The sequence below is a fragment of the Contarinia nasturtii genome, unplaced genomic scaffold, assembly GCF_009176525.2.
Source record: "Contarinia nasturtii isolate CC-2019 unplaced genomic scaffold, AAFC_CNas_1.1 Cnas_scaffold_129, whole genome shotgun sequence".
Lineage (NCBI taxonomy): Eukaryota > Metazoa > Arthropoda > Insecta > Diptera > Cecidomyiidae > Contarinia > Contarinia nasturtii.
In genome coordinates, this window is record NW_022197486.1 from 11556735 (window position 1) to 11573489 (window position 16755).

The 16755-nt window shown below is 34.5% G+C and overlaps 4 protein-coding genes across 7 annotated transcripts; 1 reads left to right on the forward strand and 3 right to left on the reverse strand.

The window, feature by feature from the left end:
• Positions 1 to 980: 980 nt before the first annotated feature.
• On the reverse strand, positions 981 to 4115 carry LOC116342844. Of its 2 annotated transcripts, XM_031770626.1 has the most exons (8): positions 3842 to 4115; positions 3535 to 3778; positions 3392 to 3465; positions 3227 to 3309; positions 3082 to 3110; positions 2973 to 3009; positions 1743 to 1952; positions 981 to 1640 (listed from the first exon to the last, which is right to left on the reverse strand). In XM_031770626.1, the coding sequence occupies exons 2-8, from the start codon at positions 3754 to 3756 to the stop codon at positions 1051 to 1053; spliced, it is 1245 nt and encodes a 414-aa protein (XP_031626486.1). In that variant the 5' UTR covers positions 3757 to 3778; positions 3842 to 4115; the 3' UTR covers positions 981 to 1050. The 2 variants fall into 2 exon arrangements, with proteins under 2 accessions (XP_031626486.1, XP_031626476.1); XM_031770616.1 differs by having other exon boundaries at positions 3535 to 4115.
• Positions 4116 to 4320: 205 nt separating this feature from the next.
• Positions 4321 to 12028, forward strand: LOC116343588 (putative uncharacterized protein DDB_G0277255). Of its 3 annotated transcripts, none has more exons than XM_031771764.1 (13): positions 4321 to 4735; positions 4815 to 4941; positions 5318 to 5399; positions 5465 to 5856; positions 6944 to 7063; positions 7135 to 7957; positions 8022 to 8513; positions 8583 to 8914; positions 8996 to 9597; positions 10141 to 10533; positions 10604 to 11108; positions 11178 to 11279; positions 11350 to 12028. In XM_031771764.1, the coding sequence occupies exons 2-13, from the start codon at positions 4819 to 4821 to the stop codon at positions 11854 to 11856; spliced, it is 4473 nt and encodes a 1490-aa protein (XP_031627624.1). In that variant the 5' UTR covers positions 4321 to 4735; positions 4815 to 4818; the 3' UTR covers positions 11857 to 12028. The 3 variants fall into 3 exon arrangements, with proteins under 3 accessions (XP_031627624.1, XP_031627615.1, XP_031627632.1); XM_031771755.1 differs by having other exon boundaries at positions 4322 to 4735; positions 10601 to 11108; positions 11350 to 12027; XM_031771772.1 differs by lacking the exons at positions 4321 to 4735; positions 4815 to 4941; positions 5318 to 5399; positions 5465 to 5856 and adding an exon at positions 6048 to 6853 and having other exon boundaries at positions 10601 to 11108; positions 11350 to 12026.
• A 228-nt stretch (positions 12029 to 12256) lies between these two features.
• LOC116341947 lies at positions 12257 to 14810 on the reverse strand. The gene is made up of 3 exons (XM_031769385.1): positions 13435 to 14810; positions 13125 to 13181; positions 12257 to 12729 (listed from the first exon to the last, which is right to left on the reverse strand). Exons 1-3 carry the CDS (start codon positions 13865 to 13867, stop codon positions 12455 to 12457), a joined length of 765 nt encoding a protein of 254 aa, XP_031625245.1. The 5' UTR covers positions 13868 to 14810; the 3' UTR covers positions 12257 to 12454.
• A 467-nt stretch (positions 14811 to 15277) lies between these two features.
• LOC116343868 (vacuolar protein-sorting-associated protein 36) lies at positions 15278 to 16739 on the reverse strand. The gene is made up of 3 exons (XM_031772154.1): positions 16551 to 16739; positions 15583 to 16488; positions 15278 to 15514 (listed from the first exon to the last, which is right to left on the reverse strand). Exons 1-3 carry the CDS (start codon positions 16644 to 16646, stop codon positions 15338 to 15340), a joined length of 1179 nt encoding a protein of 392 aa, XP_031628014.1. The 5' UTR covers positions 16647 to 16739; the 3' UTR covers positions 15278 to 15337.
• Positions 16740 to 16755: the final 16 nt, after the last annotated feature.

Consider the following 16755-nt stretch of genomic DNA (forward strand, 5'->3'; position numbering starts at 1 on the left):
GCTCAAAAGAGGAGAAAAACAAGGTGTACACATTAAAAAAACAATCACAAATGTCAACGAATCGCAAACATAATACACAAGACGTTCACGAGAAATCGAGACCTCCGGTCCGTTCGAGTGAGAAACGATATCCTGAAAAGCGTTCAAAAGTATCGGATGATGGAAAACTGGATTTCGGTGAAATTGAAAATTATCCATATTACTTGGATTATTCATCCGTTTCGCAACAACATTCAAAAAAACGTAAAATGGACGAAGATCACGACATTTCCCTCAATTTTGGTGATGTTGAGAAAGCGTTCAATGACAAACGGAACGGTAAAGATATTGGCCGACAGTTACGCACAAAAGAATCGGAACGTCATCGTAACTCCAAGTCACCATTGAATCTATACCGGAATGATGAACCACAGCAAATGGGCTTCAAAAGAGTTATTGAAAGAAGCTACGAAGAACTATTGGATACACCGCGATTCTCCATTCCAAACGATTTAAACATTGAACCAAATAAACAATCGGAACGAAGACGATATGAAAAGGTGTCAATTCGAAAGACATCAAGCGACGATGTGGAACGCGCAATGGAACGGTATGATTCGAAAAAACAGCATCGTGACAAATTGAAGCATGACAGTGGTGTCGATAAATATAAGAAAGAAATTGATGATTTTCAAATTTTCAAAATGAAAAATCCATTGCACGCACTTCAGAAAGTATTTGACTCTCACATAAACTCTCACCCAATCATCTTCAATATAAAATGCCAAAATCTCATCATTGGAACTGACTCCAACAATTTCGAAAGAAATTAGGTTTATTCAATGTAAATTCTTATAATTTATTCGGATTATAAGCAAATATTCTATTTGCTAGGTTACAAATGATTTGATTTAAATGTATTTGCGAGTGAACGCATCTTTTTTTCCGTTTAAATGTTTTTTTATTATCTAAATTGCTATTGCAATTTACAAAAATAAAGAGAAATTTATTGAAATGAAATAATTGTTATTTATGAATTTTGAATAAAGTTAAGCAAGTGAAATGCTTAAATCAAAAATTGTATTTGTGAAAATTGACCAAATCGCTTTCATGTCCGCTTGGAATGTACACAACTTTTTTCTGTTCTTTCTTTGGCTTCACGTTCGTATTTTTGGCTTTGATCGAAGTGGCACCCAATTTGCTCGTAAGCCGTTCCATTTTGTGGATTTGAGGATCCGATCCCATGACCAGCGCCGGCTCATCAACTGGATTGTCTTCTGCAATGGTGGAGTGTGAACCAAATTGTGATGACAAATGAGACACCGAATTGTAAATGGTGGTCGAACTGCCATAAATGTACGATCTTGGATATGGAATGGTTGCGATTCCACGCACTTTGTGTTCGTTCAGTGCACACAACACATTGTCGAAGCCAATTTTCATATTGTGCTCTTCCTGTTTCGCCAATTCGTTATTTTGACGCGTCCAATTCAAAATGATTTTTTCATCATTTTCCAAATTTTTCGTTGATGGAAGCGATACCGCTGAAATGGTGGCACAATTTCCCAATTCTGTCGCAAGTTTCATTGAGCTTTGAATATTCAAGTGTCCTAGATGATTTTCATAACGGCGTTTTTTGATCGTAAACTTTTCACCAATATCTATTCGATCCAAATATTATGGAAACACAAAAGTCACATTGAAAATTTATCAAAAAAAAAAAAAAAAAAAAAAAAAAAAATATGGCTTTAATTCAAATTTACCTCGTGGAATGGGAAACGTGCCAATTTTTATGTTTTCGGTTTTGGCCAACTCATATAACAAATCAATTTTTTTGCCGCAGTATTTTGTAATTCGCAAATCACCAAAAACATGGTCACCAATTCGTTCGGATGGCATAAAGAAGATTTCCGCTGCCTCCTCAATCAATTGTTTGGCTTTTGTGATCAAATATTCTGGAAAATCGCTGATACCTAAAGAGACGAACACAAAATAAAATTTTATGGAATTTCGAAAAAAAAAAACAATAGAACAATCAATTGGGGAATATATAGAAGAGCTTGAGCAAACAAAATTAAATTGAGATTTGGTAAATGAAATCGAGCCTGTGGAAGAGAGAAAATGTTTATTTATAACAGTACTATTGTGATCCGACGAAAAGAAACAAACAATGAATCTTGAATAAGCATATTACAGATTCTGTAATACAGAGCCAAACGATTGTAATGCGAAACCACCGACCAATTCGATTTGCAAATGAAATTCAAATGAAACGCATGATCTGTGCGATATTGTCGATTTGGTATATGACCCTTTTTTGCATTGCGTTTTGTAGATCTTGTTTCGCGATGTATACATCAGTGGTCGCGATCGGGCACTACGGCATCCTTTCGACGGGGGAATAAGAGCATATAATTTTGTTGCTTCGGTATTGGTGCAGCAACTTCTCTTTTGATAATCATTGTCGTAATCTATTCTGTTTGAGTTTTGAACACTTTATTTTGGTTCGGTTCACAGTTGTTACATTCACATTGAATTTCATGTTTTTTTTATATTTTAGACAAAAAGCAATAAAATCTAAAAAGAAGATTGCAATCGCTAGTTTTAAAGTTGACTCACTCGTACATATAAATCAAAGTGAAAGTAGTTTCAGAACTTTCTACACGGTACGCACCTGTTATGTAAAACATAAGCAATAGAAAACAACGAATGCTCCGGAAATGTTTTGGCTTGTATGAAATGTGAAAATTGCCATTTACTGTTGTTGTATATTCGCCATTTTAGCTGTCATTATACGTTGTTCTGATTGCGTAGATCATAATGATTCCAGTTGTTCTCTTCACAACCAAATCTCAATTCTCAATACTTTTGCTGTCTGATGCGACAACATTTTCTTTTATGTGTCAAGCTTTATTTACAGATTTACTTTTATTTAGTGATAAATAATGAATTTTGTTTAAACAAATATATATATTAAAAGAAATCACTCATACCAAACGATTCGTAAGCCATTGTCGCGAAATTGAGCCGCTAAAATATAAAGTTCGACATTTATCAATGTTTATAGAGTTTTTTGATAAATATTTATAATAAAAGTCATACCATTTCGACTGGTTCACACTTCGCCAAACCTTTGTATTGTTTTAATATCGTCACCATGATTGTGAAAAGGTAATCGTAAAAAAATACAGTTAGTATCTACTTAGTAGCCTTAAAATGACAGAAAAATGAATCAAATGATACAAACCACCAGTGTATACGGCTGCTGGTAAAGATTGTAAAGATTTTGACATTGGCAAAAGATTGTCACTTTCCACTTTCATCGGTACACTGGAACAATTCCAAATCAAACCATGTGTCATCACTTATTTGAACTTAATTTGGTAAGATGTAATTAAAAATTTCCCCTTACCCTTGATCCAAACACCAAACAACATACTTATGCGTTTTGCCTTCCTGAAGAACTAAGTCAATTTGTGCGCGACACTGTATTTACAAGCAAACAATGTTTAAAATTCTAATTTATATAAATCAAAGTCAGAAGTAGGAAATTACCCATTTCTTCCAAGGAACGATGTATGCGGCAACGATTTCATCGATTTCAGGCATATAGCCGGCTTTATCTTTTTGTGTGCATTTTTCGGCATTCTCTTTCAATTGAGCTTCGGTATCAGTGTCAAACTGACCAACAATGCTTTCCAATTTGAAGTGAAAGAAATGTGGATTGATGAAATTGGTGATTTTGATCGGGAACATTTGATTATCCTTGCTCGCCATTGTATTTCGTCGCGTCTCAATGCTACAACAGAATGATTTTGTTTGCTATTATTTCGCTGTATTGCACAGTCTATCGAACACTAACTCTTTATGTTGCACTGTCTGTCACGTTGGGCACGTGTTGCATCAATATTATAAATATTCAGTAACGGTATTTTTCAAAGAATTTACTATTTTACACTCGATTTGGTGCTAAATAGTGTCGTAAGTTTGCTTTACTCTCACTCGTCAATCTTGGCAATTAAATTAAACCTGGGGAAAAGAAATAGCCGTGTAATACAATTTGATTATAAACAAAAATGAAACGCATTGTTGTTCCAAATGTTAAATGTGACCGTACAAGTCTGGCGATTAATTTATGTGCTGAACAAACGAAAATCAAAATATTGCGAATGTTTTACATGTAGTGCCATCTACTGGAATTCTTATAAAATGCATATTACAACGCACCGCCGAATCAAGCGGCGGCAAATACATAACAAAGTAATTTTTTTTAATGTTGAATAAAATGAAACAAGAAAAACATCAATTGAGCTGGATTTGCATTTTTCAATTGTACAATTTGTACTGTGATCAATGATGTTTTTTTCAATTTATTGATACTCAACTAATAACAAAAGAATTGCAACTAAACTAAACTAAATTTGGAGTGCATGCATTGCATATTGACAAACGTCAAAAATGAAGAACTGTAAACAACATTAGAGACACTTGACTACAACGTATCGGAGAGAAAGAGAAAAACAAGCGACCCTTTTTTTTCAATAAACAAAAATTGTTTTGTTTTTATGTTTCTTTTGTTATTGCAAATAAATATATAAATTAAATGCAATCAATTTCGTGTGATTCTGTAACCATACAAATTTATCTTTAGTGCAAGTGTTGCACTATACAAATTGCATTAGAAAACAAATATTCTGTCTTTGAATTTTATTTATTTTTGTCCATTTTAAAATAATAATATCAACGAATAAAATTGGTGTGTATTTTATCGTTAAATTAATAAAAAAAAAACCCAATATTAAAACGTTTCATTTATTTAAAAAAAAATCGCACAGAACGATGTCACCTGGAGCAAATAAACGTCAAACAGGCACCGTGCCAAAGGAAAAAGCATCTCGCAAAAATTCAGTGCCTCAAGAGATTGTAGCTCCAACTCGACGTGATCTTCAGCAGCATTTGAATGTAAGTAATTAAATTTGGTTTTCTGTGCGGTGTGGCCATATGCAGCATTTCAAAATCCACCGACTGATTTTAACGAAATCATCCGATTCAAATGACGATGATATAAATAGATTCAACATTTCCATGTCATACAGTTGTTCATCGTTTGGTCAACGTTATTTTTTTTCATTTTCATTTCAAAGATAATATAAATGTGTGATGTGTTTTATTCCACATAAACGCTGGGAACTTGGTTGCAATGCAGCCCACCCAAGCGAACGAACAAAAAGCCACAACTGGCCGGCGATTTGAATGTGTTGCATATGTGCTCCGTATATTGAACCATATTGGTGTTTATATAATCTGTATTTTAGCAATAATTTGTATTCCATTTAAGGATTTCTTTGCATCGGTACAAAGAGCATCAAAACGCGACAATAACAATCGAACTCCCGGTGAAGGAACTTGTTTTGAACTAGGTAATAAAATGAAATGTGGTCAGACATTGTAACGATACTAAAAAAAATTGGTATTGGTTTTGCAGAGAATTTTTCGTTGCCGGAAAACACAAGATCATGTTGGCCAGTACGTCCAATACCAAGACGCAGCTATCTTCAAGATGCTGTCACAAACAACGAAGTTCATAGTACAGGAAATACGGCAGCATCATCTTCAACAAATGCGGCCATTGGTGTTGTTATACCAACTACACCGAATTCCACTCTACATCAGCAACAGAATCAACTGAATGAGCAATTGCTTCATCACAATCAACAGCTATTGTCGATGCGTGTTCCCGATGGAGCGCCACAACCAACTCGAACCACAGTTCCATTCAACAATGAGAAATCACTACCGATGGAAGATCGCCTATCGCAAATTCAAGACTACATTCGAATAACCACATCGCTCATCGACTCGATCAACGTCGAGAAGGTACGAAAATTATTGCAAAATGTTATTTTTTTTTTTTTTGTTATTTTTAATTCATTCATTGGTGAATACGGTTTAGTATGAATTGACTCAGTGCCTGTGACGATGAGAGTTAAACGTTGATTTTATTTCATTATGAATTTATTTTTCCTTGATTGTAACTGTGACGTACGATTTGAACGGTGTGGAGAGTTTTAGAGCTATGAGCTCAGAGAAAACGGTTAAAAAAATATAATACCTTCGTTAAAAATAGACACGTCTGTCATGAAAATAGAATGTGATGTACATATTGTATCGAGTTTGAGCACGTACAAAGTCTCAAGAAAAGGGTATTTTGCAATTTAATGTGTTTCGAAATGGTGAAAAGTTCGCCCATTACATTCACAGTATGCAATTTTCTCGACAGCAAGGTGCACAAATAGTTGGAATTTGAATATATTTGTCCAGTTTGATGGCGAATTGAATGGTTTAGGTTAATTTTGTATTGAATTCGATTGTGTTCGAATCGAGACGTGTCTATCGAGCAAGATAATCGGCATAACGAAGGCGTTTGTGTACATGTGTATATTTTTAAAACGATGAACAATATTTTTTTCTGACATGTTGTGAGCTACAAAAACAAACAACACAAAACACAGACCGTAATACGCACATTCTCAATCATTCTTGCTTTTTCTATCGGTGTCTTGCACACTTTTGTCATTTTCTCCGCTAGCATTCGTAGAGTGATTTTCATTTGCATCAAATTGTTTTCGACCAAGTCAAACGAACTCGCGTGAATTTTTTTTATTAAATTGTTCGCAATTTGTGTTCTATTGAAGTGAAATAAAAATAAAACGAAATAATTATAATAAAATACAAACCGAATTTGAAAATGGTTATCGCACATCCAATAAGTAATTCGGATAATAATGTGTCAAATGATACGCTCATCGCAGACCAAGATGGCAATGTTATCAATTCAAACAGTTTGGAAAGTGTACCAAGTCTTATGAGTGACGTTCGTAAAATTTGTTTTATCTTCGTTTAATAAATTCTGGTTATTTTCGGTTTGTAGTTAATTTTATTTTAATATGTATATATAAATTAGGCCAACGCACCGCGACCGCAGTCAGTATCCAGTGTTCATACGACCGCACCAAATACACCAACTTATGAAGAACTACAAACAAAATTGGAAGTATCGAATCGCAGCATTTTACATATTAAGGTAGTATAATTTACAGAATGTTGAACATTTCGTATTTTAAATTTATGTCAACTTTTAATTTCATAAAATAGGAACAACAACAACAATTGATTCGACTGCAGCAGGCCGCCAAGAATCAATTGTATGAAATGGAACAATTGCGAAATAACCAACAGCCAATGACATTTCCAAATAATCAAAATGCGGTTCCCGACTACGATAATGTTGAAGACGTTACACAAGATGTGACATCATTAATGTCACGCATGAAAACACTCACCGATTTCATTCACAGTCAAAATGATTTAGCAAATTCATTAGGCCTTGACCAAAAATCCGATTTGATTGAAGAACAAACGCAACTACAAAAGAAACTGGTCGATTTGAAAAATAAAAAGCAACAAATGGCCAATTTGGTAAGCGAATTGCACGCCATGAATATTCAAGCGGAAAATAACTTTGACGATATGAATCGATCGACAACCGTCACGCCACCACCACGAAATGTCAACGACGAATCATTTGATACCGTTCAAGTGCCGGGATGTGAATTCGATCATAATGGAAAAATTGTGCTTGTCGATCAACCAACACGCTCGAACGATGCCGATGACGAAGATGATGATGACGAAGTGGCTGCCGCCGCTGGATCAGTTCTTCAAGATAAAATTGCCGAAATTAATGCAATGAAAGATCAACTGAAGCGATTGCAGAACATGATGCATACAGTTAAATTGATTGAAATTAAAAATGGTGATTTTCAACCAGATGATGAGGTGACTATTCAATCACAAGACGAACCAAACAATATTCAATCAAACGATGATCCACAACGTGACGAAGAAGAAGAACAAGAAATGGCTGAACGTGTTCGAGTTTTACACAACATGACCAACGATTTACGTGAACAAGCTGGTAAGAGTTTGAATATCAAACGAAATTATTTTAAAAATGCATATTCATTTTGTATATTTTGTAGTGACATTGGCTGCTGAACGAGATCGCTTGAAGGACATTAAAAACGAAATGGCAAGACGTCGTGAATTCGATGGATCCGAAAAGAATTTAAAGCAACAGCAAACCCATCAAATTAATCCACAACCGAGCACATCGGCCGGACAGAAAGAGCAAATTCTCGATTCAAATTTTCTGCAAAAGAAAAACGATGTGGAAAAATCAATTCCAAATGAAATACAGCGCATCAATAAAGAACCACTTCAATCAGCTGATGGTTTACTTTATTCACCAAATAATTGGTCAAATCGACAAAATGCATCGACGCCATCATTGAGATCCGATAATTTGTCACACAAACCGAATCCAAACATTTGTAATAATCAAGGAAAAGATTCCGCCGATTCGGGAGCCGTTGATATGTTGAATATGTCAATAGAAGCTGGAAGTTTGCAATCGTGTAGCTCTAGAGGATATTCGGTTCCACCGCCGATGCGAACCATCAGCGCAAGAGACGGTATATATTTTTTTTCATATATTCATTTAGTTCATTAAAATATCGATGAATTTTTTTTTCTATTGGCAGCTTCTTGGCGCAAATCATCGCAAGAAATTCCACGAATTTCGTCATTAAATAACCAAGCGAATGGAGTCTATGAAAATCAAACTGAACAAAATTATCCATGGTATTGGAATAACTATAATCAAGCATGCAGTTCAGCAGCACCACAAAGTCCGCATTGTCATTATCATCATCACATGTGCGCGATGCAAACATCGAACCCAGCAAACGATCCAATGCTGATGCAACAATTCATTCAAACACAGCAAATGCTTATAAATTCGATAAGCCAATGCAATCAATTGTTGTGGGATCAACAACGTGAAATTAACACTTTGAACAGTGCCGTTCTATTGGTGTGTACAAATTTTTTGTTTTGTGTGTGGAAAATTCTTTGTTCTTTTTTGTAATAATAAGTGTTTTTTTGCTTATTGTAGATTCAAGAGCGTCTTTTGAATGGATCAAGTAATTCAATGGTTGATGCAACACAACAAAATATCATAAGAGCTGAATCGGTTCCACCAAATATCGTGTGCACAAATCAAGCTCCATTTTTACCACGTGCTCATTCAGAGCAGCCACAAAATTTCCCAAACTATCCGCAATCGTCTAGTGCATCAATTCAGCAGCAACAACAACAGCCACAGTCTCCGATTTCACCATCACCATTTCGTCAATACACAAACACCCCACAAAATGCTCAATTCTATCGGAATAATCAACAAGGCGTTCGTTTACTTCGTCAACCATTGCTAAACAGTCGGACCGGTGTGGCTGCTCCATTTTATGAAACCGATCAAATTCAATACTCGAATAATTTTTTGAACGCTCATAATTTGTCCAATCATACAAACGACAACAGCGGATCACCTAACAATGCGACCATTAATAATTTGCATCAACAAAACTTAACCAATGCCTCCAATTCCGCAACACCAGTAACCAATAATAGTGTGAACGCAACTAACACAGTCACTGCTTTGAATAATCAAGTTGTGCCTGGCATTCGTGCAAACAATTATTATGATAATTTTCGAAGGTAAACATTTTCATTCATTTTTTGTTTCAACATCAAATAATATGTAGACAGTAAAAGACGACTAAGAGCTCCCTACTAATAATTATCATTTAAATCAAAAAACGTTTGAAGACAAAAAAGCAATATAAAATATCTATGTAGACAAATTATATTTGCATCAGTACTGTGACATATTTACATTCATTGCTGTGCACATTGCATATATTCAATATATCATTCGTTTCGATCACTTCTTTCAATTCAACAAGAAAACAAACGAAACTTTGATCAAAATATGTCTTCTAATCGAAACACAACAAAATCGATACTCGAAGATTCCAAAGCTACGAAACAGGATACGTTTGGTAAGTGGGAGTGTAGTTGGGACTTTGTGTGAATAATTTAACAGAAACAATTAACTGTGGATGCTCTTAAGTCTGCTGCTTTGGTGTTTTTTTTTTAATTTCAAACTAAACACAAACTAATTAGAAAAATTTGTTTTGCCAAAATTACGTAAATGAGTTGAACATTTCTTATATTGATAATAAAATGTTATAATTCCAGTTATTCACGACAAAATCTTCTGTCAAGCGCCAGTTGTAAAAGTAATGAAATCGAACAGGCGCAAGCCCATATAACACACAACAATTTGCCATTCGGTAATAAGTTCCGTAATCAGATCAATCAAAATACACCGCCCGATGTACTTAATGTGAATCAACAGCGATACTATCACGATCATATTATCGAATCGAGTAACACAAATAACTACAATAATTTGAAATTGAGCGTCGGTTCGGTATCAGCGCCAACGGCTGCTGTTGCAAGTATTTTAGCAACATCCATTGGCGCACAAATGACCGCCACAAATACGGTTGCTATCAATACAAACACCGCTGTTGAATCAAATCTCCTAAATTCGATTGCAAACAACAGTCATACAAACAATGAAAATAGGTATTTTATATTGATGACATTTCATCATTTTATTTGTTAAAATTGAATTTATTTATTTAACTTTTAGTAGATGTGGCGATGATCAGAAATCAATAAATTCTTTTAATTTCGATGTGAATGAATTGAAGCAACCGAAAATGTCGACAAAAACATTGCAAAAGGGAACGACCGGTGGTAGTAAACGTGTTCGACCATTACGTGATATGAGCGCACCATTGAACGAGAGAGAAAATCAATTTGGAACGGCTAGTGTGAATGGCATTGGTGCGATGGGATCACAAGATTTAAATTTAGCCAGCAGTTCGAATCAACGAACAAATTTAAAATCATCTTCGAAACTATTTGACGATCTTAAAGAGAATGTCTATTTGGAAGTTTCAGCATTAATTGCGGCAAACGAGTCACGACCACATTTTTTGATTAATCTATTTCGTGAGCTGCAATTAATATCATCGTCCGATCCATTGCGAAAGCGATTAATGCAAGCCTTTCAAGAAGTATATACACAACACTGTGAATCGAATGGATCCCCAAACATCCTACCTGATATGCAGGCATCCGTGTCAAATGTACAGGTTGGAAACTAATCATTTTGGAATTTCAACAAATTTCGCATCATATTTTTTTTTTAATTTTCGAAATAGAATGACTTGGAAAATCCACATCATCAAGAGGTAACACAACATTCTGGTGGACAGCACTTCAATGATAGAGATGGCGCGAATAATTTATCGGTCACAACAACGGTATTCATATAAAATTGAAAATAACACAATTACTTACGTTGCTAATTGAAAATAAATAACATTTTAACAGTGTGTTCCTGATTTGCGATCTTCAATCGATGAAGCTCTATTGCGAGCAATCACAACAAATCCAATCCAAAATGAGGCGACAAACAGTTGTTCATACTTGGATTTAACCGTTAAGCATGATTCACAAAATGGTTCACCCACATCGAAGGGAAATTCCATAGTGACACCAACATCATTGGCTGACGTTGTTGCAATGGATGCAAATATGCAACACACGCCAAATATACATCCATCAACACTACAATTCAGTGCACCTGTTTGTATGGTATCACATCTAAATCAAGAATTGGCGGAAGCCGATCAAAGTATGGAAAATGACGTAGCAAATAATGAAAATGTTACAAATTCACCAGACACAACCGAACGCAACGATTTAATACCCGACAATGGATGCTCAAATGAAGGTGCGGTCGGTGGTGTAGAATCAACACCACCTCCATTACCCGATTTAGCCAAAGTCACCACAACTTCAAATTGTGAAATTGATTTTGTTGACACCGACCTATAACGTAACTGATTTTTTGTTGAAAAAGACAAGAAGTGGATTTGAAACACAAATTAATTGAATGTTTGATGTCATAGAAATAATTTGTATGCACATAAATACAATTTCCTACAGTTAGGAAATTTTTTAATAAACATTTATTAATCACATGATTATTTTATCATTATTTTTCATCAATACTAAAAAAAAAAGTTAATTGTATTTTTTTTAAATATGTTAATCTATTTAAACAAAAAAAAACAATGTTATTTCATTTAAATGTTCTCACAAATATATTTTATTTATGAGCTCTGGTCCCCAAACAACTTAAAATTTTATTTCAATATATATCTAAAATAAATGTTCTAACATGAACACATTTTTAATCGAGACTAAAATTTAATGCATTTTTTCTTTTGCTAGATAATTAAAAATTAATGTAAAAATCATTTCGTTTTTTTTTTATTTTAAAAAAATATATATATTTCGGAAAATCCGAATATTTGACGCAGTGTTTTCAAATTTCTATCCAAAATATCCTTAATAAGTACGATTTTTTAATTAACTAAATCATAGGATTTCAGCCGGAAAATTTGAAGAAAGAAAATGATGTCACACACAATCATGTATTTGTTAGCGCTGCCAAAGCACCATATGTATAAGAACCATGTGTATGCCAGTACAAATTTTCCATGTCATTTGTGATGCTCTCTTTAGTCGATGTTAAATGATCATCATCGTCGTCAGTATTCGTAGCAGCATTGCTGTTCGGGTCAGTCAGAATGTTGAGCTTTATTTTTGATTCGGTTTGATGTGTTTCATTCAAATTGTGTCCCATTTCAACTGTATTTTCGTTAATGTATACGCAAAATTGGTCAAATCGTAATTTATTGGATGCTGTGAAGAATGGATAAACGAAAAAATGTAAATTTTCAAAATGTGTTCATTTGAACATGCTTGCATATACAATTTGATGACGACAACTTGTTGTCCCCCCGTCAAATGCGAGAACTATACAATTAGACATAAGCTACTCGTTCACAAACTTATCTAAATAAAGCATACACAATTTCGCATAATCCATAATGTGTGTGTGTAAAAAAAAATCTATGTTTGCCTTAAAACTATGTTGCTAAACGACAAAAACATTCAATTCTTAAATCTATTGAACAATTCAACATTTTAAATCATGTGAGACATCATCATAGTCGATTTAATGTGACCATTTGATTTATTTGCATTAATCGTTGGATTAACAATGCTGCTGATATTGTTGAATGAACTTGAATTACCGATATTCGATGGATCGATTAAAACGTCCTCGTTATCATCGTAGCTGATTTGCATGTCTGCCATGGATTGGTACACGTTCAGCAACAATTCCAATTCGATCGGAACACAGTTGACAAGAAAAACGAGAATAAAATTTGAAAATAAACAGAGTGTTTTAATTGGGTCAAAAGAAATGCCAATTTATATTAAGCATGAACACACTCAATATGTATGTGCATACATAAGAGGGACAGAGATAAATGAAAAAAAAAAATGGTTGCAATTAAAATGAATGCAAAAATGCATTGCATCGTGTCTGTAAATACAAACCTTCGTCATAATCAATGACTGACAAATGACTTCGTCGTCGTTTGGCGTCCTGTTCGGCACATTCATTATTAGTGACACTTTGAACGGCACGCTTTCGATTTACGAACATCGAACGACCTTGATGCTGTGTTTGTTCTGTAATTGTCGATTCCATCGACATTACATTTGGTCTACCGGAGCCATTGATATCATCGGCTGTAGCTTTTTGATTGTCATCGGATGCACGCTCGTTTAAACAAGGTATGTTCGGTGTTGGACAATATCCATAATATCCATTCGATGAAATATGCGATACAATTGGTTGTATTGATGAACTATCGAAGTAGTCAATTTTCGGGCGTCTTTGCACTGGATTATCGTAATTGTAGAACGTTTGGCCACCACCATTGATGAGTGGACCAGCATCAGACCAGCATGATGTTTCGAAATCCATTTCTCAGTGTGTCTCTTTTCTCAATCAAACACACATACACTTTGTCAATTTTAATTTTCCACGTGTTCTTTGTATTTATTTTACACAGTCAACGAATTCAGACAAATTAGTTTATTTTGCTTTAAATTTCAAGTGTATTTATCGTTAAATAAATCGTTACATTTAATTTATGCTTAATATTTGGACAAAATCAACATTTATTTGACGTAACGTTAAAAAAATTCGTTGAAAATTCGGTGCGTGATTAATGAAAATACCGTTGATTTTTAAATTTCAATTATCGCTTATACTTAGTTTAAGAGTATTGATCAATTATTCACAAGCGATTTGATTATTCATGTATGAGTGTCGTAGTCACAATGTATTTATAATGTATGCGATTTTAGTGGTACACAGTCAATTTGAATTTTTTTTGTCTACAATAGTTAATTGGCGAGTGAAAAATTAGACGCGATTCAATTTACGATCCTCCTTCGCGATCACACAGATCCTCTAAGAATATCAAATTTTTTTTCTCAACCTCCGTTCAATCATAAATTTTTCTGTTGAATATTCCGTTTACCTCCGCTGTGCTTTGAGTTCACAAGTAATTTTTTTTTTGTTATTTCAAAATACGGAGACAACAATATTAAACGAATACCATCTCAATATGATACACACAGCAGTTGAAGTCATCTGATGGAAAGTTTTTTTTTTGACAGTTATGATTGTTTGAAATTTATATATGGTGAATTTGTTATACAAACAAACAAAACGCTCGTGTTTATTAGTCAAAATTCTACAATCCAAATCGATTTATTATATAAACTATTGTTTCCAGCATAGCATTCAATCGAAATGCAATTACGTTTGCCCTAATTGCGAAAGAAAAATGCAATACAGAAGAAAAAGCAAGTAATTCTCTTTTTCTGTGATACACAAATTTCACGCGGTCTCGTCAACCTTTCGCCTAGTACTAGAAGTTTTTGTATTGAAGCGCGAACCTATGTGGTCTGTATCGTTGAATCGCACACACAGAGACGTTAGGCACTCACTCTCTCACACACACGCGCGCGCACACATACATAGCCATACATAGCGGAAAACGACAGTTTGCGTGATTTAATAACGAATATTTTACGAAAGAACAGAGGCAATATGGTTTTTTATTGAAACGTAAAGAAAATGAAATACGAATTTATTTAATCCATTGGAATTCTTTGAAACATACAAACACGTCGTACTTTTTTTTTCAACGTAAGTGCAAACAATGTGCCATTTGTGTATGTATTGTGAACGTTTGACATTTCTAGATCCGTCAAATGTCAGTTTTTTTTTATCACGATAAACAAATCAAAAGCTGACTGTTTTTTTATAACATTTGAAACAAAGAGTCTGTCATAAAACGAGAAAATGAATTTAAACACAAACTTAATGGTTAAAACTCGTTTTGTTTTATTTACAAATTGATGATATTTATGTTATGTCCAGTTATTCAATTGCATTTGTTAAAAATAGATTTGGGTAAAAACGTAGTCCTTCAATAGAATCATCACGGCAAATTTTTCCAGCTCTTTCGGCAGTAAGAAGACGTTCTTGTGCTAACAACAACGAAATGCTCAGAAGTTGTGCTAATTCCTCGACAGTTATTGATTTGGCCTTTTCCACCTGCATTATTAAAATTCCGATAGTCATTTATGTTCAAATAATAACAAAAAAAAAAACCAAATAATTACCGCTTCAAATGTTTCTTGCGAAACGATTTCATCGCTGTGTGTTTCAATCTGTAAGACCATTGCACCACTTGGGAATTTTCTCAATTTAATCGGACCATCTAACATTTGGCATGCATTCAAAAGATCTTCCGGCGAAAGTAATTCCAATCCACGTGCACGGTTGACGCGACAATATACATCAGCCAATGACATCATTCCGCCTGCTTCGATAATTGGATCGAGTAACATTGCACAAATTTGATTTGCCAATAGTTGAAAATATTCTGAATTGCTTGCAGCACTATCTCTTGTGACCGGATCATCGATACCTAAGCTCATGAGATACGATTTAAATCGAACCGTTTCATCTTCCGATATATCACCGTGACGTTCGCGAATTTTCGAACTGATCACTTTTGAAATGGCAACCATATCTTTGGCCATGGTCATTAATTTATTAAGATCTTTAAAGGCAAGCGTAATATTTTCATCGGTTTGCTTTTGACGCTCTTGTAGATTTCGTTCAATGCCCACAATTCCCGTTCGCAATTTTATTCGACGTACCGGCGTATTTTCGGTTTCATTGTTTGATGATTTTTCCGATGTTTCCCATATGCGAGCCGACACTGTTTCGTTCAACGATTGTACAAATGACTCTTCAATGCCATTTCGGCCGGACAACTTTATAAACGTTTCGCCAGTACTATCGTCCATCGGGCCCGGTGCTTTGTCCGATTGTAATTCACTCAGCATTATTATGATTCGCTTTTTACGACCAAACACAAACGAACTGGCCACTTCTTCGTCGAGTGAAATGACATATTTCAAATTCAAACTTAGCACAACCATTCCACGGGCAATTTCACCGACTCGACCCCATAATAAACGGTGTGTAGTAAGAACCACTTCACCATCTTCGAAATTCGTCTGAAACGGATTGCATTTATAGACTTGACTCTATTTATATCAAAAAAATTAAATTTACACACCTTTTGATGGCCATGGTATAATTTCATACTCTTATGTTTTGCAACGAATGACTCGTCATCTTTCAAGATCGCTTGAGCGTATTCAAATCGATTCATCGCCAATTTTATCAAAATATTAAAGTATACAAATGTATAAAAAAAAGATCGAAAAACTTTGTTATGATGATTCAATTTGTTTAAGCATTGACACTTAAGGTTGATTCAC